The sequence below is a fragment of the Amphichorda felina genome (assembly GCF_050947745.1).
Source record: "Amphichorda felina strain 45539 chromosome Unknown scaffold_2, whole genome shotgun sequence".
In the NCBI taxonomy this organism is placed as follows: Eukaryota; Fungi; Ascomycota; class Sordariomycetes; order Hypocreales; family Bionectriaceae; genus Amphichorda; species Amphichorda felina.
The window spans coordinates 1354768-1381417 of NW_028145048.1; the positions used below are offsets into that span (position 1 = coordinate 1354768).

Sequence of the window (26650 nt, forward strand, 5' to 3'; positions counted from 1 at the left end):
ATTGGAGCAGGAGTCTCCGCCTCTGCCCCCCGGATTGAATGGTGCAGCAGCGCTGACAGACTGACAGTGCCGTCGACCTGTCAAACGTCGCGGCTTAGCCATGCAGGTGCCGACTGGATTGCACGGATTGCATATTCATGCGGCCATACGATCACGGGTTCCAGGCGCAAGGCAGACATTTTCGAGATTGATGGAAATCGATGGGCGGCGAGCTATGGCCGTCCGAGGGTGCGGGCAAGCGCTCTCTGTTGGAGAGACATGTGCCCTCCTGGGGATGACACTGCTCGCTGGCACTGGCTGGCACTGACAGGCACTGACAGCAAGGCGGCCCTGAAAAACACTGCTCTCCACTGGTGCCAGCGCAAAGGGTCTGCGACAAATGCGACTCAAACCACCAGGTCACGCTGAGCTCGATTCTGCAGCCTTTCTGGCGGAGCTGTCGTCACTGCCCAGTCCCCCATCTCCAGCAGTTCGCAGCTCTCCGCCAGGGCATCCATCGGTCGCCGAGTCCTGAGGCTGCTTCTGCAGTTCAAGGTCACCAGGCCCATCATCGAGAGGTCCCCCCCCCCACGAAACAGCGCATCACGGCGCCGGCTTGCCAACTCATCATTCCGATCACACATGACTCCGATGCTCATTCCTCCTAGCCAAGGCCCCAAGATCCCAAGATGAGCCCAGATCCAAGGCGAGACCCAATCCATGGCGGGGAGTCCTCCTCCGCCTGGAATCTTCATCATTTAATGTTTCCCCAATGACTCGTCAGTTTGGGGTGAAACTATCCCTCCTGAGTCCGTCTACGAGTACGAGTATCCGTAGGTACGCTTAGAAGGAGTTGCTTTTTGCCGGCACGGAAACACTGTCTCCCGCGCCAATACCCGCGCCAACACCCGCGCCAACATGATGTTGCATCGCTGTGTGCTCCGTGTCCGTAGAATCGGGGAAACCGGAAACACTTCTTCTTCCATCTCCACGCCCGCTGGCGAGTCAGCGTCTCAGCGACTCAGCCGAGTGTTTCGGCAAATTGGCAATTTTGAAATTTCGAATTCTGTCGGCTAGATGGGACACAGCGGGCTCGGGCCGCCTGACACCTGCCAGACAGACCCAAGCTGCCTCCAGACTCCAGAGACGCCCCCCGGCCGTCATTACAGCCTAAAAGGTGGTATTTGGAGGGCGTCGCCATCCTCCGGTAGTATCCCCCGATTCCCCACACGCAATTTCGCAGCTTGCCCAGGCCCCAAGGTACCTTCCAAAGTTCCAACGTTCCATACATCCACACGATCCCGAGAACCCAAACGCCGGGTCCGCGGAAGCTGCCCGGAACCCCCGGCCGGTGCGCTCACCGCAGACCCAACACAACGGTTCGCCGGTTGCTTATCGCTACGAGCGAGGGCCCCTGGTCTTGTTGATGCCCAAGCAACAATACATTGTACTGGTTGGAGGCTGGGATAAGAAAGAACTCTGGACGTTGGGGGCCGTTGTCAACGTCTTCAGCCTTGCTTCCCGGAGACAGGTGCATCACATTGCCATCAGGTGATGAATAATAATAAATGGCCCGCTGGCTGGAATCATGTCATCACCAAGGCGACTCGTGTTCGGCGGCAAGCAACAGCGGCCAGCAGCGGGTTCCCACGGCCGCCCTTATTACGAGGAGCAGTCGTTATAAATCCAAGATTTCAGGTTTCATGCTCAATGGCGGTGACTCCACTCGGCCCGGATGTCGCCAGGCTGATGGGGTGAGAGGGGCGATGGAACGCTTCCAGGGTTTGGTGCACATGTTCCTTCTGGAAGCTTTCACTGCCGACAAGTGCATGGTCCTCCTACAAGGGTGCAGTCATTACTGGCAGTATTATGCGATACGCATTGCCTGTCTGGGCAGTCTAATTGGATCCCGAATGATTTTATTAATCACTCCTGAAGAGGCATCACTGATCAGACAGATACGAGTGGGTTGCATATAGTCCGATACCATTCTCCAACCAAGAGTCCGTCGAGCGCATCGTGCCGTCAATCATCAGCTGTCCTCGGCCACCAAACAGAGATGCAGGCACGTAATTCTTGGAGGCCGCCACATCACGAGTGCAACCAAACAAGCCACAGGCGGGCCAGCAGCCTCAGCATTCGCCCGGTTCATGTTTGATTCATCATTCAGCTCCCAAGGCGGACAGGATTGAAACCTTCCCCTCCCCCTTCCCCCACAAAGTCTGGGGACAAGAGAGGGGATGCGCGCCATCATTGCAACATGGCATCAGGGGTCAACCCTTCCATCGGTACATACTGCTACATAGTACAGTGCTACGTATTATTATGTAGGTTCACCTCCACTGCGGATAGCCTTCTTGTCTCCTGCACGAATCAGCCACTCAGAACCGCCACACGAGGACATGTGACGGGAATAGATTTAGGGGTATTATTCTTTTTATGCTCCCCTAATGCCCATGCCGGCAATGAAGGTTCTGACGAAGAAATGCAAGCCACGGCGGGAGCGATTACTGATCCCAGCTACCATGTACGGGCGGACGAACACGTATGTACGTCTCGCACTCTGTAACAGGCGGCGCGACAGCGCACGACTCGTCAGTTGACAGGATGGATACGACTGTCTTGTCAAGCACCATCGACAGCGATCTGTGCGAGCGCGGACAGCTGAATCAGATGTAGTCATGGACGAACCCAAAGGGCCAAAGGGGGGTGAGAGAGGGGCGGGAGCGAGTTTCAATCAGTTCCCAGATGCCCGGGCGGTCTGACAGGGGCGGCGGCCAGGCCGGGGACCCGGTCGCGCTCCCGTCTTCCCCGTGGGCCAGACCTGGGTGTTCGGGGCCAGCTGAGCACGGGGCCAATTGAGTTTTCCCCCTCCCAGAATCGACCGTATTTTTGGGTGCGCTGTCGCAAGCTAGCTAGACCCGTTTCATGGCAAACGCTCCGTGGGGGTGATGCTACGGATAATACTACCATGTAATAATACTACTCGTACTGATGCTACATTCCAATACTATGGAGAGCGATACATCGTCGATAATACTGCAGATGTGCAGGCAAAAAGGAATACCATGACCCTCAGCAGTTGACCTGACGGGAAGCCACGGGACGGGGCCAGAGATCCGACAGGACGTTTTGCTTTGGCGGTTTCTTTCCCCCCCCCCCCCCCCTCCCCGTTGTCGCGAGGAAAGATGACAGAAGATTCGATAGTAAATATAAACTAAGTGAATAATAATATTTGATTTAATTTAATTGTTTTCTTCTAGTCGATACTGATCTGATCGCAGGGCCCTGGCCCACGGTTTCATTCCCCCCCCGCGACTCGTCAACTTAGCATGGTAATGTGGTATTATTACGAGTAGGATCATGATATCATTTCGCTTCTCCCACCGTTCACAGCGTTGCTCTGCCCGCGGCCTCCACCACCACCACCACCCCTCCCATGACCCCCTGGGTGAAATTGCAGTCACGAGTCATCAATGCGTAATTGCGTGGTCCCCTTTTGAGGATTCGCCTTGCCATGCCGATGAGGGAACAAGGATGATATTCGCCCATCCCCCATCGAGACGTCAATCGGTTCCGCTGCTCTGGGCCGCGGAAGCTCGCCCGGCCGCGCCACAACCCTTCTGCTGGGACACGACCGGTAAATCCAAAGGGCATTATTGTTAGTGGTATTACATAGTACTACTGGTAATGAGCACTATTGCCACAGCCTTTTTGCACACGCCAGCCTCGCCTGCCCGGTGAATTGTTTGGCATGTTGCCCACACAGCTTGTACGACTAATAACGTATGTCCGACCGCCACGTATGTACGAACAAAGTATTATGTATTGGTACTCGTAGTGTGTACGCACGCGCAGACGCGCACGCGACCGGTACCTGCGTCGTCTCGCGGCAGCGCGGCTGCCATTCGCCCCAGCTGCATCAGTGTTTGCCTCTGATACATGTCAGTGGTGCTCGCATGTGGCACACTGGGGGGGCCTGGGCAAGCCTCTCAGGCAAAGGCTGCGTACTCGTATAGTATTCAACCGGCGGTGGGCATTGTCGGAAAGCAAAAACAAAACAAGAGAGAGAGAGAGAGAATTGCTGCGCTGGGCAGCCCTCTGGGGGTTTCAGTTGACGATGAGAGGGGGGGCGTTTTCGATGTTGGAGGGAGAGAACGAGAGAAGGGCGAGGGCGAGGGCGAGGGAACGGGTATGTGATATATCACATAGCTAAAGGGGCCTCCCGCCTTAGACACGGCATTGGCGGCAACGAAATCTGGCCGAATCCATCGTGAGACATCCCAAGTCTGTCAAGACTTGTCAGAACTTGTCAAGTCATGTCAGACACAGGTCTCAGCGGATCGCGAGACACAGGCGCGGCACCAGTGGGGTCTTGGTCCAGAAGCCCTACCGATGCCTGCCGGAATGCCCTGTGGGCGGGGATTTTTTTTCTGTCTTCACTAGTAGCACTTGAACTTGACATTTCTTGAAGCAGGCAAGCAGTCAGCCCCCCGCGTTTTTGGGGGGCGAACCCTGAATACTAATCAGAGACGTGATGGGAGACGAGGTATCAGTTGACGCTGGACCGTTGGAGAATATGGCCCCCATCCCCGATTGCCCCCTCAGCTGCCCGGCACATGGACAGGCGATCCTGCCCTCTGGTTGGCTGGTTGGGCACGCACCGTCCAGTCGGTGCCGGGCCCCCATCCTCAGCTCCCCGGACCAGTGCGGAGTAATGTCCGTGACACCGGCCAGAGAGCAAGACCTCCCCAAGGCTGAATGAAGCCTATTCAGCGTGCCATCACCAACAGCCTGGCGGCAAAAGGGCCATGTGCAGACCAGCAAACACGCAGCCAACAATGGGGGGAGCACGATAGCCACCGCCCCAACACCCCGTTCACCCACAGACAGCCCTGCGGCCGGGGAAGGAATGCAAAGCGGCGCAGAGGGTGGCTCGATGAGACCGGGGACCGCTCAATGTGTCAACAATGTGTCTCGATTGACGCGGACAGTCTTGGATCGCGCAGCGTTCGCCAGGGAGTTCCGGATCGCCGCCAGGAACACCCGTCGTCCCGCCCGCGAGCATTACCCCGGAAAATCGAGAGACGGTCATGTGACCAGCAGTCCAGCTGTCCCTCCAGTCTCCCCCCGGCGAGTCATGAGGGGTCATTTGGGAGCATCAATAGCTGATGATCTGGCTGGCGTGAAGATGATCAGCCGGCAGGCAGAGGCGGCTCCCACGGGCCACGGGATCCCGCCCCGGGCGGTCTAATGCATGTTGTTTCTTCTTCAGTTGACAGTTTCCTCGCAGAGAATTGGAATTAATCGACACTTGTGCTCGTAGTACCAGTTGCATCCTTCCGTGCCGGGGCTTCGCCAGGAGCTGTCCCGAGGCCACCACCCGTGATCCCCCACCGTTCCTCCGGTTCCCCTGCGAACGCCGGGTTCACGATCAATCAACCGACGGGGTGAGGATACGTACGACAGGTATTGCCACAGAACAGACCGCAATCCTCTCGCAATTTATCCGCGCGAAGCAATCAATCAATCAATCTACGAGCATCATCTGCATCGCAGCATGCAGCCGGCGACGATCACGCCGCTCAGGCCTAGGTTTGGCAATAGGCCAATGGGCCAAGACCCCTCCTGTGCACAACCACCGCACACATGACCGTCGGGACAGCCGCGCCCATCTCCCATGGATGAAACGTGGCACCGTTCCCTCTGTTTTTTTTTTCGCCGCCGCATGACCACCTGGACCCCGAATTGATTGACCGGATCCCCCGACTGCCCAATTCGCCTCCCGTCTCGGCGACCCTTTGCAAGAGCCTCGACTGGCTGGGAATTCATGCGCGCCCGTCACGCGCCGGCTGCTGTGCACTGTATGATTGGGAAACAATGGTCGGCAACCAATAATGTGCACTGTCTTTCGGATAGCAAACTATTACCGACTCGAAGTCGACATCGGATCCCGGGCCAAGAGAGAAACGGTTCGGATGCCAGCGAAAACGGAGGCGCCCTTTTCCACTACTCGTAACTCTTCGGGGTGCCTCGGCCCTGCGATGCCGAGCTGCATTTGGCCCAATTCGGGACTCCGTTTGCCGCGCTCTCTGCACACCTGACCCTCTCCAGCCCCGTACATAGCTCCCATCGTCGCTTCACATGACCAACAACTGTGGCTCTATTCGTACAGTCTAGTACTGTACCCGCCCGTCGATGGGTCGATGAGTCGATGGGGGGGGACCCTGAACTGGGCTCCGCCAGACGGGGACCACCCGACGAGAGGATGGGAAAATACTCTTCCGCCAAGGGCGCGCGCACCCACGGGCCCCCTCAGCATCGTGGACAGACCGATGATGGACATGATGCAGGGACCTGGAGATGCCACCTCCCTCGCCGACGAGGCGGTGCTCGTCCATGACTCCATCTCCATGCCCGAGGGGCCCTGCGAGGAGTCGTCTTCGGTGGTCTCGTGACTGCCCAGACTGGAGGGTCCGCGAGGCGGTGCTGCATCCGCAGAGGAGAGCTCCTCCAGCTTGGCCAGGTTTCCCCTCTTCCAGGAAAACCCGCCTTGCCCGCGGTGCCATTGCGTCGTCGGTCGTTTTGTCCAGAAGCCTCGTTGCCTTGCTGGCCTCCACCCGGCGCTCCGCCTCAGGTTCGTTTGCCTCTCCACCCCCCATGCTATCCGCCCTATAGCATCGGGGCTCGGGCACCGAAACGGACCTTCTACGGGGACACCTTGGCTTGCTTGGGGACGAGATTCTTCCAAGGGGAGTGCGCGGAAGAAATCAAAAGGCAAACACCTTGGCTCTTTTTTTTTTTCCTCGGGACGCCGCGAGGCGCGCCCTTGAGATGAGGGGGTCCGGCCCCGGGTCTCCATTTCGTCCCCATTTCGCCTGGTCTCGATCCGCGAAGCGTGAGCGTGTCTCCGTTGCGGAGAGGTCGGGTAGGACCCATATCATGGCAATTTTTTGGGGCCTTTTTTGGCTCCCGTCACACGAGTCATTTTTGCCATGGCTCCGGCAATATGCAAAATAATAATAAATGGAATATTTTATGATTTATTGAATCATCCTTTTTTTTTTTTTTAACTAGTGTTGGCACCGAGGCTATGTACGGGACTGCGGGTAGGAGATGCCGTGTAATAGCACGATGCATGTAATTGACACGGCAGCCACAGTATTGAACGCTTGGTTCATGAGTTCATTGCCGGCCCAACCAGCACGAGCCTCGTCCACCTATGTGATGATACCATGACTACTAACCCTGCAGCAAGGCCTTGAACGATTCGGCAGGCGTCGTCTTGGGCGCGGCGATCTCGAGGACCTCCCTGCTGGTGGTGGAAGCCTTGCACTTCCCGGCCCAGTTGGTATCCATGGCGTGCTTGATGGACAGGATGATGCTCTTTGGCTCGGGGCTCTGCGCGGCCATCAGGTCGGCCAGCGAGGCGTCCTTGTAGCTGACCTTGGGCACGGGCGCGCCGATGCGCTCCTCGACCATGTCGACAATCTGGCGGCCCGTGATGTCCTCGGGCCCGTTGACGACGTACTTGGCCCGGTTGTGCCTAGCCGGGTCCCGCTCCGCCAGCAGGTGAGCCGCCAGCGCGCCGACGTCGTCCGCCTCGACGATGCCCGCGCCCACGTCCTCGGCCGCCATCAGCCTCAGCGTGGTGTCCCCCTGCTGCGGCTCCCCCGTCCTGCGGGCGTGCTCGTAGCTCTTGACGAACTCGGCCGCGGCGCCCAGGTAGAAGGTGGAGAAGACGTTGGGCTGCAGCGAGGTCCAGGGCAGCGACTCGAACTCCGGGGAGCTCAGCAGGGCCTCGACGGCCCAGTGGCTGCGCGGGTAGTAGGCCGGGCAGTCCGGGCGGACGTTGGCGGCCGTGGTCGAGATGCGCACGACGTACTCGAGCCCGGCGTCGCGGGCGGCGAGGTGGAAGGCCGACTCGTGCGCCAGGTGGTCCGGCTGGTTGTGCGGCGCGATGAAGGCCCGAGCCACGCCGTGCTGCCGGAGCCACTCGGCCGACGCGTCCACCCAGTTGAGCTCCGCGACCTCGACGTGGGGGAGCCGCGCGAGCTGCTGGGCCACGCCGCTGCTGGAGCTGCGCGTCAGCGCCAGGACCCTGTAGTTCTGGGGGTTGCTGTTGGCTTGGAGCAGCTGCGACAGCGTCTGCACGACGCTGCGGCCCGTGTTGCCAGTGGCTCCGGCGACGAGGATTGTAGGAGCCATTTTGATCAGGATACCAAGTACCGGTAGGTTGTATGTAGATGGATGCTGCCTCTGTGATTCATGCGAGGTGATGCAACGTCAAACCCAATATCGTCGGTTTCTCCTCTGCAGGCATTTTATAGCATGATAAGGTTCTCCGCCATCGCCGCTTCTACCTGCGGACTTTCCAACCGTTGGTAATCAACAAGTCCGCATGCTGGCCATTGGTGATCACCATGTCCGCAAGCTCTATCCGATGCCTGGCGGAAAGGTAAAAGGCGAGATGATCTCGCCGGGGGATCGTACAAGTCTTTTTACGGACATATGATAGCAGGTGATGCGCCCAGCAAGGGAGTAATAGTGAGTGCTAGGTGTCAGGAAGCAGTATCCTACCTAGCAGGCTCTGATTGGAGGGTTCTGCAGCGAATCCCATGATATTCACTACGCCTCTACTGCAGTAATAATATGCATAATATAGTCCCAAGAGGAATAGCAGCATTCTATGTTTGAAATACCACTACTATGTACTACAATACATAATAAGATCCACGATGCAGCAATCAACACCCCCTACGTAGTAGGTCTGTATGCCGGCAGACATTCTGGACCCCAGCGTTCGGGCCAGGCTCCGTACAGGTTCCGTACGGCTTCCATGCAGCTTCCACACACAGCTTCCGATCCCCCATCCACCTCCCGCCCCGCCCTCGAAGGTGCCGAACCAGGCCGCCCCCGAGTGGATGATCCGGCTATTGGGCCGCAAGGCAATTTAGCAGCAAAAAGGCAAGAGGGGTGAAAAAATCGTCAAGATGGTAAAAACGTGGCATATTATCCCGAGCAGGGGAAAGAAAAGAGAGAAAAAAAGAGTCCACTGGCGTCTGTGGGGGGTCTATTTAGCCAGATGGATATCCGGTGGGACCAGTGGATAAGATATGTACATTCTCGTAACATGAGGTGGAAGAGAAGGGACCCCCAGAATCTCACCGAGCGAGATGAGCCGCCGTAGCCCGCCGGCGGATAATGCCCCAGTGGAGCTCTTGGTTTTTTTGCCACATGAGATGATGAGGGGGAAGGTGGAAGCGGCGGACGAGTTAAAAAAAAAAATAATCAAAAAAGACGGAGATAAATATGGATTGATTGGTGACTATCCGTAGACCGGGCCTGTCCGGCAATAGATTCGGTCCCCTCGGCGTTTCGGCGACGGACCAGCCTTGGAGGCGTGGACTGAGCTCAGGTTCTGGCAGCAGCAGCAGCCTCGAGGTCATCTGGATCACAGAGGTTCCAGATTCCCGGGATGTGAGCTGTCAAACCCGTGACTCGGTCCTGGGTCTCGTGTGCCCGTGGCGTGGCGGTTTGTAGTTGGTCGCCTCTGGCTGTCTCTGGCATGGATGGGCTCTACCCGGTGTCACGCATCTACGGGTCAGGTTCCAGTTGAGTTCCCAGAACGCGGGGTCGCAGAATACGGTGCAACTTGCCGACGTGCCATTGGCATTGGCTGGTTTTAGGCAGCATCGAATTCTATGGTGCCAAAGTATGGTTCCCGGCTTGTTCGAACACACATTGGCTGCAACAGGGCAATATGGGCCGACTCCCATAGGTCGGGTAGTAGAGCTCTGTTAACATGACTTACATCACTATATCCATATATTGGTCACCTGGGTACAGATTATACTACACCACATCAGTATCGACAAGACAAAGACACGTATTCAACAGGGAAACAAAACAAACTAAAAACAAAATCAAGATAAATTGATATCTAAAACCCAAGAATTCTCATTCGCCAAACCGGGCCACCGGGACTTGGAAAGATGGTGTCGGGGGTGTGCGATGGGATCTCGATGGCTTCATCCTCCAGTCGACAGTACAGGGTAGAGGATGCGAGGTGATGGGGGCGCTTGCATCCACCATTCGCTGAACCGGCCAGTCGACCATGTCAACAATTGGCCATATCCCTAGTCATGTGTGTTGAAATCTTTGATCGCATCTCTCAGAATATCTCATCGAGGGCGAAAAAAAAGAGGACAGAGCACCGATCCCTCGCATCCGCGTTGCATTCACCCTTCATTGACACTTTTTTAATAGTAGTACTGCTATTTTGGTTGCCAAGGGGCGGCATTCATTGTCACTCTGACCGGCCTGTGCGGCGACGCTGATGTATTTTGGGCCTCCCATTGCTTCCACCCCCAGCGCCAGCCAGCGCCAGGCCAAGCGTCAGGGAGCGCGTCAGCCAAGGCGAGGTCGGAACCGCCCGAAGGTGCAGTGGTGCAGTGGGATGGATGATTGAGAGAGCACAAGTGATGAACAGGAAGGGGGGCTGGAGATCGGTATCGCATCCACAGCCCTTGGGAGGCCGCCTTCTGGGGGTCATTCAGTGATCTTTAGGTAAACCGGGTGTCGCGCTGGCGACGCGGTCTCCCCCCTCTCCAATCAATGGGATTACAGACGAATCGCGTCATGGTCGAATCCCCCACCTGGGCTGTGATCCAAGTGGTGGATGGCGGCGTGGGTGAACGGGCTGGGAGGACTCCAAGGGACCAAGCCTGGAGGACAACCCCCACGCTCCGCGCCCAGCGTGCTTTCCAGGGCTTTCCATTGATAACTTGGAAGCTGGAAACTTGGAACTCCCCCGTTTGACATGTACCAGGGGCCGTGGAGGCACTATTGCTCATCACCGGCCCGACGAGGTCCCAGGGCAACAAGGGTAGGTATTGTGGGCTTACTATCCGCAGTTCTAGTATCCGTACGGATACATGTACTTTGATTGCCAGTCACAATGTCTCACCGGAGCTCCTCCCACCGGCGCCGGTCCACGTGGGTGTGCCTCTCGGGAAGGCCGCGTGGGGGGAGGTTTACGGTCGTCGTGGTTCACCCTGCGAACAACTACTTTCGATAGTACCTATCATCCATGAAATTGCGCAAAAGGGCACGAGGTTCGAGTAGAGTCTGCCAGTGGTCGAGATGGCATCAGACGGCGACTCATGTCGTCCTGCCTCGACTCTGCCAAGGCCCGAAGATTCCCAACGTCCAAGACATGACACGAGGCCGGGCTGACCGTGCAAGCCGTGTCAGACTGGACAGACTGGTCAGGATGGTCAGACCTTGAGATTTTAGACTCCCCGGCTGGATCGACGCCAGGGGCATCTCCAAGACTTTGAGACTCTCGTGGCCACGCGCTCCATGTAATACTGCTACTGCTCGTATGCCGATATGGAACACGACTGATCTCCTGGAGCCAAGAGCAACCCATCCCCAAAGTCGCAAAGTCGCCGAATCCTTCTTGACCGTGCATGTCTGATATACTACTACGTACCACATCTCCGCAGCGGCACCAGGGTTCATCGCGCGTTCATCGCATGGTTCATCGCATGGTTCATCGCATGGCCTATCGCATGGCCCATCGCATGGCTCACCAGCTTCCTCTTCCGGGCCACCACCACCATGACCACGTCCCCCTGCGTTTGCCCTCACCGACCCGAATTCGCCGACCGTCATAATCATCGCGGGCAAAAAACCCCCGGAGCCCCCCCCGGGGCTTCCGCCGTTGGCCATGCCCGTTCCGGACGTGCAAAAAAGGCAAGGCGATCGTCCCCCTCCCGCGCGGGTAGTAGTAGGCCCCCCCAAGAGGCCACGGCTATTTTGCTGGGCTGTGGGGGAATCTTGCATGGGCATGAACCCGTCGACAAACGCCTCCCAATCCTGGCGGCGAGTCGTTTCGAAACGCCTACGAAAGGGCCTGGGTCAGGAAACGGTAGCGACAGGGGTGATTACTGATTGAATGCCACGAGGCGAGGGAAAACAACGCACGACTTAAAAGAGTTAAATGGGCGAAAGGATTTAAATGAAGAAAATATAATTAAACATTATCATTATTCTTCTCGTCGTGGTTGACTCAACCGGGTTCGTCGCCGTTTCACACTTGGCGTTCAACTCGAGCCAATGCTCCGTATAATAAGCCACGCCCCTCCAGACATGCCCTTACCATATGTATCACTATCATCAGCCCGTGATCACTTGGTATACAGATCCGAGCTGAGACAAGCCCTTGGCAAGCCCGTGCTACGGACGGAAACGGCCCAGAAGCATCTCGACGACCGCCCAAGCTGGACATGCGCTGGGTCGTGTCTGGTCCGTCCTGTCTGGCCTTGTCTGAGCCCCCTATTATAAGCCTCCTCCGGGATTATACGCTGATGGAAGGACCGACGCCTGTGCTACACCGCGTGGGAACCCATGACTCTCCGAGCAACACCGTAATCTTGCAAACTCTATTAAAAGACACGGCTGGTGTTCTCGTCATACCTACCCAGGCGGCGGCCGAGCTCGGCCGCGTAGTTTGTCTGCACCTCTTCTCTCCTCCCTTCTCTCCCCTCGGGGTGATAATTATTAGCACACGGCACCCGGGAGTTCCTCTCCTGCATGCTATACCCTACGCGTCAGTGGGAATCCCGCGCTCCCTCATCCATGCTGAAAACGGGACCATCTGTCCCGTTCGCCCTGCACGCACCCGTTCCCCCGAGCCAACTCCACCGCCCGGCCGTGATCATCTGCCCTAGTATTAATTACTACTGCCATGTACCAGCGGGCCGCCCCCGAGGGGCCTCACTTGACCTGCGCCATACATGATAATACGTCCGGATGGGGAATGGCGGAGCCGCGGGGAACACGGCGAGCCAACAACACGAGCAATCCGCCCCCTCTTCCGGGGTACCGGCGCCACAGCCGAGGGGGGGAGGGGGGAGGGGGAAGGGCTCGCATTGTCCAATTGCCACGGACGCCCGCAAGCGACGATGCAGCTTCCCAGGCGGCGGCCGGCTCTGCCATGTACGGAGTACTATAGTGTCTCTGTATTACTAGTACTAGTACTCTGTATTGCTCACCCGATGCTCCAATTGCAGGCAAGGCTTACGGTGCCACGGCAGGAGACGCGCTTCGGGGGGTGGGCACGGGAGAGAAGAGTCAAGTGCGTACGCAACTCGTACGTATAATACTATCACGTACGATCCTGTCAGCTGGGCCTCTGTGCTTCCGTCCACGTTGTCTTCAGTCCAGGGTCCTGCTAGCCGCCGAGGCCCTGGCCGGAGGAAGGGGGGGGGGAGACGAATCCTGGGGGGCCGGGGAGGACGGCCTCGTGGAGAGGCTGTATTGAGAAGGGTGATACTGCGCCATCCAGGGATCCGGGGATTGCATCTCGGCCTGCACGGCGTGGGCGATATAAATGAAGATTCCCATGTACGAATATTAACAGATGATACAATGTCGACGGAGCCACATGGGCATGACAGGCTCTGACAGCCGCCTTCCCAAACCACTAGAACGCTGGGGCTGAAACGGACCCTCTGGTGCAGACCACATGGCATCCAATATCAGCGGTAGTATTACAGTTAGTACGGAGCACTATGTAGTACTAGGTGACTGGGTATCACGGCACCGCGCGCCGTTCGCCGAGGTGTCCCAGAAAGGCAAGGGGCCCGGGGTCCTACAGCGTACGTATGTACATGTATCTCGGGGGGGTGGGACAAGGCTCCGAATGTTGCGACTGGCTGGGCCCCATCCCTAGCATTCGTTGTGTCGGCGTCGACCACTGCTTCTGCAGATGCACTTTAGTCCTTGCAAGCACATGGGATTGTTGATGATAATATATTACTGCTCCTTGATGGCCCTGGCGGCCGCCATGTGCACTGCGTGTGTCGTACCCTGGACAAGAGGCGTGCAGAGAAAAAACGTGCACGCGTGGCACTCAGATGCGAGGCTCCCAGCCAAGGGAGATCCCAGCAGGAGAGCACATGTCGTGAAAAGCTTCAACGCTCCCACAGGGGGGGGGGGGAGGTTAATACCGCCCAGGCATGCACCCCAGATCGAGTGCCGTATTACTCCTCCCCCTTTGACCTCTCTCTGGTTCTCTGGTATTATGTGGTGACGGCTTTGCGGAAGGGCTCACCGGTCGGGAAGAAGGAGAGAGAATCCGAGGCAGGCCAACAACCATGGATTCATGATCCTTTGAGCCTTTGGCTGTGGCATATGATCAGGCTAGGCATTATGAAGTCCCGACGAGGCGGTGTCCAGGGGGTCCGGCTCTTTGCGTGCCATTGAGACCCATGACTGACTCCATGGTACCTGTGCCTCGGCTCTGGAGCCTTGTGGTCGACATCGACACCTGGGGCCCCGGTTGACCCCAATCCAGTGAATCCGGTGAATCCACCCCCCCAGGATCCCCCATCAAAGCCCATGCTGGGTGGCGGATCACGATCCATCCGCCGGGAGGCGAATTATTGACCACGATTGATCTCATAGACTCGTGTGTAATCCTGGAGTACTGATCATTACGCTTCGGGGACATATCACGGTATATCAGGCGACCGCTCATCTCTCGATCGGCCTCGTTTGGAGAGCAGAGCTGCCCAATCGGGGAGGCCCTCTGGCACTTCTGGCCCTCTGGCCCTATTCACCCGACGGATAAAAACAGCCAAGGCTTCCCCCATGATTCCATTTTCCTTTCTTTTACTATGTACGGATATATGTGTCCTCCACGTGCCGCATCCGTCCTGACGCGAAACGGCTGCGCCTCCCGACGGCCAACACTTTACCATTTTATCCGGGGCCAGGACAGAGCAACTATATCACCATGTATGCTACCTGACATGGGGATCTGTTCAAGATCCTTGAGCGAGCCAACAAGCTGAAAAGCGAGACATTAATATATCAAGAATAAATACACTTTATATACATAGCAAATAGTGCTAATAATAATCACCCGAGGGTCGTGTGACGGTCCCTCACTCAGGAATGAGGAATGAGGCCATCTCACCGGCCGACCGACCCACGACAGATGCTGCGATGCGCGTTGGCAGCGTTGACAGCGTTGGCAGCCTCCCCTTCTTCCTCTTCCCCCCTCCCCAAGAATCCATCTCCAGCGTCACAAGGACCACCCCAAAAGCCGACACAGCTCCGTTTCTGAAACCGAAACACACACACACACACACACACACACACACACACACACCCTCTCTCTCTCACCCGCCGCCATATACATAGCACCGCCACTACTACCTACCGACCCTGCGGGATTGCTCGTGGTCTTACTCGTAGGTAATACCAGTTGACCCTACCCTACTGGTATCCTCCCATCCTGGGGGAACCCAGACAGAAGGAAACCAACAACAACACCCCCCCATATGGAACCTCCAATGCGACCCTCTATCGCCAAGCGAGGAACGTCGTATCCTTCCCCATGCCCGACAGCCAAACACGCACACACACCCACCCCGCCCCTCTTCCCATCCAACCCGCCGCCGTTACTCTATCTGGCTGCTCGGTTCGCTCACTTGGCATGCCTTCTGCAAGGCCCCTTTGCTTCCCTCTTCGTCAGGTGCAGCTTGTTCGGTATTAGTATGTGGTAGGTAGGTTGGCAGCACTATCATGTAGGCGGCCTTGGCCGATCCCTCCTCGGATAGTCAGGACGGCGACTCTTGCACTCTGGGCGCCCGGTAGTGAGCTGCACGAAGGGTCATGATGCAGCCGGGGTAACAATTATATTAATTATATTAAACACCCCTTCCTCCGCATGTCGCCACCGGCTGTGTGGCGCCGGCTCTCGAGCAGAGGACTCACCGCAACTTCGTAGACGGTAGAATGGAATGTAACCATGCACCAGGAAGACCATCAGAAAGACACTCCGTGCTGCTTGGTAACTGTTGACCTAATTATCCTGAGATGTGACCTGCTCTCTTTTCGCTATGCATGCCCGTACTCCCCATCGCCTTCTCCCATTTATCCCCGATCCCAGTGGGACCGTCCCGGATCGGCCCCATACCCATTCAACCCCGGAGGCCCCGGGTCCTCCGGCCCGGGCCTCGAGAACGTAAGATCAGACCTCACACCTCTATCCCATTCCTCATACGCAGTACCAGGTGGCCAAGGAACTCAGCTCTAGCACAGCGAGGGTACCCCCTATAGCCACCCAGCTCCCCATCACCTTGACCACGTTTCGGAACCCAGCGCTCGTCTCCAACGGCCCCGAGTAGTCCTGCCCTTTCCATACGAGATAGATCTCAATGGTCTGCATTATGAACAGGAGAGCCGGTGCGTACACCCGCGGATGGGAAACCTCCTTGGCCATCTTCGAGAGCCACCCCTGCGGTGGAACCTGCTTCTCTGGCTTCTCGTGCTTGGCCGTCTCCCTCTGCATCATGGGGATCCACTGACTCGCCGCGCTTGCAACAACGCCCATGAGCAGTCCCGCAGCGAGGATATTGTCTCTGGAGCAGAAGAGGCAGGACTGCGGCGCGAACCAAGCCGTGGCGGCGAAGGCGAGGCAGAGTTGCATGATGCCTAGCCTGGACGTTGCTGCTCTTGGAGCCCTCATGGCCTTGGCATGTCTAGAGTTTCCATCCATGGGCCGGGGCGGCATAATAATCTCGCTGAGGCATTGCACCATGGACTGGGAAAGGAGCATAGCAAGATGCAACTTGGCCGGTCTGATAGGCAGAGGGAGAGCGAATCCCAGGAGCAGGATGGCGAGGTTGGCCCAAATCATTCTGAGCTGATATCCCGCGTCCCAGAAATCTTGGTGGTTGACAACGGGGGATTTCTTGGAGATTTGCTTGGCAACGTTCTGCTTAGGCTTCTCGGAACCGTTCTCTTTGGCCTTCTTAAGGCCATTCCCTTTAGGCCCCCTTTCGCTCTCACCGATCGAGGCATAGATCCCGATCCGGACGCCCGTGTCCCAGAGCAAAAAGGCAAACGCCGCGGATCCAGCAGAAGCAGCGCGGTCGAGCCCCAGGAGACCAGGATACAGTAAGTCCGAGACCAAGCACACGGCAAGCAGGTGGGTGCCAATGCGTGAGCGCAGCTCCTTGTTCTTGACGATGACGAGCCACTCCCCCTGCTCATGCTGCGGTTTCACTTCCAGTAACACCTCCAAGAAGGCCGTGGCGGGTCCGATCAGGACGCAGGAGGCACCTGCCCACGTAATGGATTCTATCCATGCCGACACATGCTCACTGCAAGTCATCTCGTGGTCCAGAAGAAAGCCGTAGGCTGCTGTCTTGACCAGAGTGGCAGCGATGGTAGAGGCAGCCACCATCATGTTGAAGCGGGTGATTCGGATGCGATTGAGGAAAACCAGACCTGCAGGACCTCCCTGGGGTAGTTTCTTAGCCAGTCCAAGGTAGATGAAGTTGAATCCCGTCCCCTCAAGATTGTAGAGGGCAAAGAAGAGCATGCAAAACACCCACATCCACTCCATCCAGTGGGATGGCGACTTGAGTACCTTGGCTGCAATGCACAGGGCCACACCCGTCTTACTGAATAGAAGTAGCAGAGTCGACCACATCTTGGCCAGGTAGGCCGTCCACGAGTTGCTGGGCTTCCGCCCGAGCAGCTTCAGGCACTTGTACACGGCCACTGATACATCTCCCAGCTGCGACGCGAAGAAGAGGTAAAGCCCCTTTATCATGTGCACCTGGGGGAACGCGGTGATATTGGCCATGACAACCAAGCAGACGAGGTGGTGCAGGAGCACCTCGACATTGGTGTCGAGCAGAAGCTGCAGCTCCGACACGAAGGGGACGGCCTGCGAGATCATGCAGACACTGCCAGCAATATTCATCCCATGGCCGTACTCCCAGGGCGTCTGCTGGGCCGCGATAATGCAGGACGGCACGGTGACGAGGGAACCCAGAACGGCTCTCATGACCATGGACATGAAGACCGATATCCCCTCGAGCCTGTTTTGGTTGAGCGTCCGATAGGCCTCTGGGGCGAGAACACGCAAGGCATGTTCGAGGCCTTGATGGATGGACCAATATGTGACAAAGGAGAGGATCAAGGATCCAAAGACGATGTGATACTGTTCGACGGATTCCATGGTGAAAACGGCGATGGCGAGCCTGAGAGTGGATGACGAGGAGTGTGAAAACGGGGAAGGCAAGAGCCGTGCCACGAATTGTGATTTTGTGGACGGACCCTTGAAAGAACAAAGGACTCATAATTCCTCTATCTAGAAGAAAGGACGGCCTAGAATAGTTGAGGCAGTTGCGGAAGGTTCAAGCCTTGTTGAGCGTAGGAGCTTATGGAGGCGTTACTGGCAGAGGCTATTGTTGGGATCACAAAGCCGGAAAGGGCCAGTGGATTCGAGAACAGTAGAACCTGCTCCCCAGGGACATTAATGTCCATTCTGATGCCGGAATTTCCCACGACACGCAAAACAACACCCAGGTCCTTCATCTTCAGCGAGCAGGCGTGCCAACGATCCGATCCGCCAGTATCCCATAACGATGCCGCCAGACGATACTAAGAGCGAAGAGCTGCGGCTCAAATTCGAGTTCCCTCGCCCGGGAGCCTACTCTCAGGGGCGCTCGAAGAATATGCTTATATTCATCGTCTTGAACATCATCACGCTGATGCACGCTTTCGAGTCCACAGGTCTATGCGTGATACTCCCGGTGAGCACCCCTCAACGCAGTTTCTCAAACGGGAGTATGTGTTAATGTGCTACCTCAGGTCATAGCCAGAGAGTTTAAAGCCTCTATATCGGATACTTTCAACTTTACCACGGCGTTCCTGCTCTGTATGACACTTGTACAGCCATTCTTCAGCGAGATAAGCTGGATCTTTGGGCGCAGGGAAGCGCTTTCGCTCGCGCTCATGCTCTTTATGGTCGGGACGATCCTATGCGGGAGCGCGAGATCGACGACGGGCCTCGTGGTGGGAAGGGCTGTCCAGGGTGCGGGAGCCGGGGCCACGGAGCCGGTCAAGGCTCTTATTCTATTCGACCTGTTTGATTTGAGGGAGCGATCGAAGTGGATATCCTACATGAATGTGTCCTGGGCCCTGGGGACAATCGCAGGGCCGCTTCTGGGCGGAACCTTCTCGCAGAATCCGTCTTTGACTTGGGTGAGGCCCCTTTAAGAGCCAGCGTTGGCGTGAAATCGCGGACTGAGCTAACTCCTTCTTACCGTGCAGAGATGGATCTTTTGGCTGAATCTGCCGTTTTTAGGCATAAGCATCTTAGGTACTGCCGCGCTTCTGGGATACGATAAGCCGCCAAACAGAACGCGGAAGCTACTACGATTGATCGACTGGGGCGGCCTATTCCTGTTTACGGTATCGGGAGGGTTGCTCCTGTTCTCGTTGAGCTTGGCCGGATCACACTATCCATGGAAATCTCCCCAAGTCATTGGGACTCTAGTCTGCGGCATCTGCGGGCTACCGCTCCTGGGATTGTATGAGAGGGTTGCAACAGACAAGCCCATCTTCCGGCCGAGTGTCTTCCGACAGTATTCAACGACGATCCACCTGTTGAACGTGCTGCTGCACGGGCTTCTGATGTGGGTGCTCCTGTACTACATGTCGCTTTTCTATTTGACCCTCAAGACCCTGAGCCCCTTGGAAACGGCACTGTGGGCGCTCCCGGCAATTGTGACAGTGGCACCCATGGCCATGGTGGTGGGATACGTGGTGTCAAAGACGGGCCACTACTGGTCATTTCTCATTTTGGGGTGGTGCTTGACGATGGCCTCGTTTCTGGCGCTGGGGTTCGTGACGCTGGAAACTTCCCGAGCGACTCTGATTGGCATCAGCGTGGTGGCGGGAATCAGCTTTGGAGCGCTGGTCCCGGGCATGTCGGTGGGTATCCAGTCGACGGTGGACAAGGTGGATGCAGGCCACGCCATCTGCATGACGCTGCTGATGAGGCCGGCTGGACAGGCATTGGGGATTGCCCTAGGGCTCACCGTCTTTTCCACCATCTTCATCAATCGGGTCATGAGCTATGGGTTTTCGGCGGCGGAATCCTTCAGGATGATGAGAAGGCTCGCGGCGCACCCAGTAATGACTACCTTTACTAACGAGACCGTTGTGGAGGCAACCATGAATGGCCTGAGAGGGGTCTGGATCATGGGCACAGCGGTGGCGGGCCTGGGATTGGTGTTGACCATTGTGGCCAAGTGTCCCCGTCTGCCCCCGGACGGGCAGGATGAAGGGGACGAAGAGGTGCAGGTCGGCAATAATGCAGGGAATGGGGCCGACGGGGACGACAGGGACGACGGGGAGCTGTTCGAAATGATGCCCCTAGGAACTCAGGGGGACAATCAAGCGGCGCAGGATGAATCGCCTGGCCATACTTCTGGTACTGACGGGAGTGACTTGGGCAGTCGGCCTGCGCCCATTCGGGGGTCCGCGACTGGTCCCTCAGGTGAAGCCCAGCCCATCCCAGCTCCGAGACCGGTGGTCGTGCGGCTAGGTGAATGAGGAGAAGGGAGTTTGGGGGTGAAGGTGTGAAGATGTCCCATGTTGTTTGAAGGAGTAGGTTGATGATTTGGATGGAGGTGGCACCTACCAACTACGGAGTACAGTACCTTGATGTGCTCATAGTGGGGTCACCCCACCAACCTTGGAAGCCTGGAGGAGGACAGGCAGACATTCAGCAGGTGCGACTCTGTCTTTGCTCTGACTGCAATGTTAAGACACAGTCTGTACTCTGTACACTTTAATTGATTAACACTGGTGTTATGCCAGAAGTTTCGTGCAAGCTGTCAGACTTCGAATGCCCATGATGGAGAATGGCTCAACTTCTCAATCCTTGCTCGCCTACAGCCTCTTCTCCCCGGATCCTCGTCCTAGGGGAGGGTCAGTCTATTGCTCCGCACATAGCCTAGGAGCGAGTCATTCCGTGATCTGCGAAACGGATTATCGGGGAGATTGTCGGTGAGTAGACACTGAAGTTACAGAACTGCCACGCCTATCCTTGCTACGGCTTCACTTGGCAATAATACTAGCACTATGCCAATATCACCACCCCTGCGGCCTGCCATCTCGGCGGATCATGAGAAACCCTGGCGCTGACGTAGGGGGGTCGGCCCTTTAGCTTGGTCATAGGCCCATGATGCTGGCATATTCCCGCTTTGAGGCCAATGTCGTTCGGAAACAAGGGCCTCCAAACTTCCGTCTGCCAGGGTTCTTACCGCTTTGGGAGATCCACCGAAGATATATGTCAGCGCAAGCGGCGGGAGAGCGCCCAAGACGACCAGGTCCCTGCATCGCTGCCACGTTGAGTTGTTCCAACTCGGCCTTGGTTGACTTTGGTTAACTTGGCTGACTTGTTTGACCTGGTTGGCTGCCGTGGACGGAACCTCCACCCCTGGAGGGGGGGAGAGGGGAGACTTCGTCGTCCAGGGGTGCTGATATCCTGATACTCCGACGCAGATATACCGGCAGTAAAAACAAATCTCTCATTTAATCTTCTGTTTTATTTTATTTTATTTCATTTTATATCAATTCGTCCGGTAGTACTCAGCCCCTGGAGGATCCTCGCCAAACGGAAGACTCCCCAGGCCTCGCAACCATCACAATCACACGCCCGCGGCCCGCCGATCACAGAACGCATCCGATAATACGGGGGAAATGACTGCTTTGCTGCGCAGGACCACAAATGCCGGGCCCAAATAACATTAGTACTCGTGCGGCTGCGAGTGCCAGCGCTGTGATCCGATAGCCCTGTCTCACCTGCTGGTAGCCTCGCTCTTCCTCTGCTGGGCTCTGCGCGCCAGTCACTGTGATATGCTGGGTGCTCACGGCGCGGAGCAGCGTTCTCCAGCTCCTATTGGAGTGGCCGTGAAGTCTATGGTCCGTCATGTGAACCTCATCCTGGCGCTTGCGCGCGGCTACTGCCGACGGGACGGGTAGTCCCACTTCATCGACGTCAGGTGTATAAGCATCATCGTGTTGTTGGTAGGTAAGTAGTGTAGTCATGGGCATTGGTAATCGTATCCTACATGTATGTAAACACCAGCCTCAGCATCGTCAGCATGACACGCGATCCCCCTCAGTCCTTCTTGCTGGCCTGCCCGCCGCCCATCCTCTTGTACTTCCTCGGATCCTTCCGGCTCATCAGCCTGCGATCCCTCGTGCCCTTGCCTCCCTCCCAGAAGCCCGAGCCCTTGCGCCCAATCACGCTGCGCCCGCAGAAGCCGCACGCCTCAGGGCTGTACTTTTGCTCGCGGCTGCACCACCCGCAGATCATCCTGCTGGCCCACTCGTTGATGTGGTCCTCCGCCTCGTCGTGGCACTTGTCGCAAGCGTGCACCCGGCTGCAGCACGAGAACCGGAACCACCGGAATGACTTGCGGTAGTGCGCGCAGGTCCCGCGGGAGGGGAGCGCCTCGCCCGCGTGGAGTCCCAGTCGCTCCTGTTTGCGCCGTGGGGCGAGGTCCGGTGGGGGCAGAGATCCCGGGGTGACGACCAGGAGCCTGACCTCTGGGATCTTGAAGGTGAACTTGCCGTGGCACTCGCGGCACACGTTGGTCATAGTCTCGCCGCGTACGGAGACGAGCTCCAGCCCCGGCGTCGAGCACCGCGAGCAAGTCGGCACAAAGGTGCTGGGCAGCATGTCGGCCACCTTGCAACCCGCGACGTCGATGAAGCCCGCCCGCGTCGAGTGCTCGTGCACTAGCTGCTGCCGGAACGTGGCCGCCATCGGTGCCGTGCACTTCTTGCACGACTCGGCCTTCTCCTGCCCGGGCTTCAGGCCCTTGAACTCGTTGACTGTCTTGCAGCGCTCGCACTTGACTGTGATGCCTAGGATGGACACCTGGAGAAGCTCGATCCCGTGTAGCTCGATAGAGGGGAAGCTGATCATGGTTCCGCGCTCGGGCGTCTCCTCGGCGAGGGCTGCCGTGGCTTCGTCCTCCGACTCTCCGAGTCCTGCTCCACCCTCGTCCGTATCGTCCGTATCAATGAGTTCCTCTTCAGACCCGCTCGCATCATTCCCAACGCTCCACTCCGGGGGACGCGCGATGACTTGGATGTGGCTCTTGTCCTTGGCGGCAACCCCGGGAGATTTCCCCTTTGCATCATCAGGTATCAGTTCTTTCTGAGGCGGCGCCTTGGCCGGCTCGACAATCTTGGGTGTCAGAGCCTGTGCCTGCTTTGCCAGCGTATGGAGGTTCTGGGCCAGGTAATTCACGTGGCTCATGAGGTTCATCTGCTTATGCTCAGCCGCCCTCTGCGCAAAGAGCTCCTCCACGGGCTCCGCATCCTCGCCGTCGCTGTCGTTGAGCTGGACCCGGAGATCCTGCAGTGGGTACAGCAGCGGGACGATGAGGTGCACGCTGGCCACGGACCGGAGACCCGACGGCAGCTCGCCGCGCCGCTTGGGCTCGAGGGGCAGCGTGAAGACGACGCCGTCAGCCGACCGGCGGAACAGGGGCATCCTGCCCATCCGCGCCTCCAGCTGGCGCACCTCTTGCGCCCTGCGCGCCTTGGCCTGCGAGATCTGCTCCTTTGTGTAGGACGGTTCCGGCGCAAAGGGCTTGTGTACGGGGGCGGGTGCTGCTGGCTTGGCTGGCTCACTTGCGACAGACGCCGACGGCGTGGCTGGGGTGGCGCCGAAATGCCGTGTGTCTCTGACGCCTTCGAAGCCAACTAGCTTGACTGTCTCTACCTTCTGCTCTGTCAAGAAGGCCTCTAGGTGCTTATCCAGCTCGCGCGTCAGCGCCAGCAGGGTAGCATCTTTCCTCTCCTCGGCCAGCCTCTCCCATCCCCTCTCCACGTTGATGCTGAAGCCCCTCGGGATGTCCTTGTTTCGGACCAGCAGGACCGGCCTTTCCTCCGGATAGGCCTTGGGGACACGGAGGTCGCAGTCGAGGCAGGCGAGCTCAAAGGGAAAGTCCGGGTCTGAGGGGGTGAGCTTAAAGACCAGGGATGTCGACCCGTCTGAAGTTGTAGACACCAGGGGCGAGTAGCGCCGTCGCAACTGGTCGATCTGATAACGCCGGGGGTCCTCGGCCTGTGATGCGGGCACCGGCTTGGAGACGATGCGCGATGCGGACGGCTCCGCTACGGCCTGCTGCCGGGTCGGTGGAGAACCGCCAGCCTGTGTCCTGAGTGGAAGCATGTCTTTCTCTGACCGAAGAACCAATGGTAAGTGGTGAGGCGTAATGGTGGTGGCTTTCTATGGTGAGGTGAGGCTTAGGTGATGATGCGCGAAATCCAATGCTGATGGCGAAATGCAAGACACGTGTGCTGCAAATGATGCTGGTGAATTGTGGGGGCCATCTCGCGAGGTGAATCGATATCTTATGGACGACCTCCAACGATTTGTCGTGAGGGTGTGGCGATGAGTGGTGGTGATGCAGCATGATCCGTCTGGGGCAGACTTGCTAGCGGGCTTTGGTGACTCACCCTAGTGATCCAGATCTGGTTGATGTTATGTTACTATCAGAAAAGCGCAGGTAAACCCGCAGCAAATGTTAAGGAACTACTCGGTAGCCAATGGAGGATCCACCAGTCCCGTTCCAAGCTGTGAGGAATCCGACTCAGTGGAGAGTCCCGTGATTCATCGTCATAATGTGTCTTTATGGATCATTTCCTGTATTAGAAGCAGAATCGGACGAATACAGCGGTGGCGAATCAAAAACAATAGGTAATCGCACCGGGCCCGGAACGACATTAGAGTCTCTTACTGTTACCTGTCTATGCTCCCGTTTCAACGGTTTGCCAGTGAATGCAACCTCACCTCGGTGTTCCCCGCTTCTGGATATAGCTATGGATACCCAATGGAAGTAAGGTAGCCCCGTCTCGTACCATTCTCCCAAGTCAGTAGCGATCGGTCTCGCTTAACCGGTGGGCTTATATGGAGGCTCGAGGTTCGATTAGATCCGAACTATGTGGTTCAAGTAGTCTCCAAACCTCGCCAACATAGTCTGCAGGAGGTCTATGCCCGATGAAACGAGGCAGAGGATGCTTACCAGTAGACGATCCGTTTGAGCCCGATGATGCACAAGAAACCTGCTCGGAACCGGAAACGTCAGCCATGCCGCGCACGGCATCAAGCGGCGTCTGATACGAGGGTTATCATCTCGTGTCAGATCCTGCTCTTAATGGTCCCGCCTCTGCATACATTGCCAATGCATGCAACCTGACTCCGCCTCAATTGGTCAGCAATAGTAGTATGGACAGGAAGCAAAAACAAACTTGCAGGCGGTAAGGTCGAGTCATCGACTGGCTGCAGGACGATTTGATCTCGATACGCGCACGCATGAGACTTGACCTCCCTAGAGACTAGCGGGCTAGCCACGGCGCTCAGTGTTTGTGATCGAGGCGTCTATGCCCGACGGGACCTGAACCGAACCGCCAACAGTGCCTAAAGGATTCCGTTTCAAGGAACGGTCGTCTCGTCGGTGAGTTGTTGAGAGATGTGACACCGACGTGTCTCGGGGACCACGAGTTCATCTGGTGCCCAAGGCAAGTGGGCGAGGCGCATCTAAATCAGTCGTCGACGGCAAGGCCTCAGCGGATGTTTTCCCTGCAGACACCCGCACGAAGTGTGTGTGCCGCTACCTTGCCACGTACCCGGGGCGAGGCGTTGGCGCAACGGGGGTGTATTCATTTGTATTGCATTGCACTGGCCGGCCGGCTGGAGGTAGGGCTGAGAGCAGGGCGGCCGTGGTCGTGATAGGATGGGGAGGATCAAGCCGTGATGCCGCGCAGGGAGGGTCCTGGAGGGAAGACTCAAGCGCACATCTGCAAGAGGACGTCTGCCGGCGTCTCGTGGGCGTGGAGCGCCACGGGGGAGGGGCACAGGCGAGTGCCAACTCAGCAATCGCCTGGCAGATGACCACGGACGATATGCAGCCGCCGGGCGGTGAGGGACAGCTCTGCGCGCTGGGCCTGAGATGGTGGGATGGGCGATATTCTAGATCAATTGCCGCTGTGAATTATTGTATTTCAATATTTCAATAATATTTTTCTTTTAGGACCCTCCGTTTGCCGTCTGCATGCCGTCGCAGCGCAGACGTACTTGGTGAGGGTGGTGAACGGTGGTGGTGATCTTTCTGCAGGCACCTCAACCATTTGGGGCGGCCGGCTGCTGGTGTTGTGAGTGACTGGTGGAAGAGCGTAGAAAAAAAAAGAATATTCTCTCGAAAATAATAAACTGCTCCTGTTCATATTGTATAGATCTTAGCTTGAAAGTAACGACAATCCAAGAGTCTGGCTCCGTTTGCTGCCAGAAACGGTGGACAGTGCAAGTTGAAGGGTTCAATGGACGTCTGAAGATGCACGTCGTCGCCTGTGAGTCGGAGAAGGTGCGTTGCGTGCAGTGAGTGACTCAGGCAGCAACAGCTGGGCCACAGCAGGCACAACAGGGTAACCAGGCAAGGCACAGAAGGCGCAGCCCTCCATTCACTCCCTCCATCTTCACACAGGGTGCACTCCACCAAGCATGTCCCATACACCGACAACGTCATCTGCCTCAGCTGAGACTCTTACTGCAGGTCTTATTTTTTATTTCGTGACATTTATTTAGAATTCTTATTTTTCTCTATTCTTCACATATTTCCTCATATTTCCATTGGCCCCGGGGAACCCAGATGACCTACCCGCTGGGCCGCTGTTTCGCGAACTCTCCGAACTGAACACCATGCTCTTCGGCGACCTTCGAGTCAGCTGCAACTCACCGTGAAGGCTGGTGGTAATATGAATCTGTCAG

General features: G+C 57.1%; 4 protein-coding genes across 4 annotated transcripts; 1 reads left to right on the forward strand and 3 right to left on the reverse strand.

Annotated features, from left to right (window-relative positions):
• Positions 1 to 7221: 7221 nt before the first annotated feature.
• ACO1O0_001973 (SDR family oxidoreductase) lies at positions 7222 to 8187 on the reverse strand (the record flags this gene model as incomplete). Its single annotated transcript, XM_083191451.1, has 1 exon — positions 7222 to 8187. One exon carries the CDS (start codon positions 8185 to 8187, stop codon positions 7222 to 7224), a length of 966 nt encoding a protein of 321 aa, XP_083052665.1.
• Positions 8188 to 16054: 7867 nt separating this feature from the next.
• ACO1O0_001974 (uncharacterized protein) lies at positions 16055 to 18028 on the reverse strand (the record flags this gene model as incomplete). The annotated part of the gene is made up of 1 exon (XM_083191452.1): positions 16055 to 18028. One exon carries the CDS (start codon positions 18026 to 18028, stop codon positions 16055 to 16057), a length of 1974 nt encoding a protein of 657 aa, XP_083052666.1.
• Positions 18029 to 18437: 409 nt separating this feature from the next.
• Positions 18438 to 20412, forward strand: ACO1O0_001975 (major facilitator superfamily domain-containing protein; the record flags this gene model as incomplete). The annotated part of the gene is made up of 3 exons (XM_083191453.1): positions 18438 to 18605; positions 18748 to 19056; positions 19225 to 20412. The coding sequence occupies 3 exons, from the start codon at positions 18438 to 18440 to the stop codon at positions 20410 to 20412; spliced, it is 1665 nt and encodes a 554-aa protein (XP_083052667.1).
• Positions 20413 to 21985: 1573 nt separating this feature from the next.
• On the reverse strand, positions 21986 to 24055 carry ACO1O0_001976 (CHY zinc finger protein; the record flags this gene model as incomplete). Its single annotated transcript, XM_083191454.1, has 1 exon — positions 21986 to 24055. One exon carries the CDS (start codon positions 24053 to 24055, stop codon positions 21986 to 21988), a length of 2070 nt encoding a protein of 689 aa, XP_083052668.1.
• Positions 24056 to 26650: the final 2595 nt, after the last annotated feature.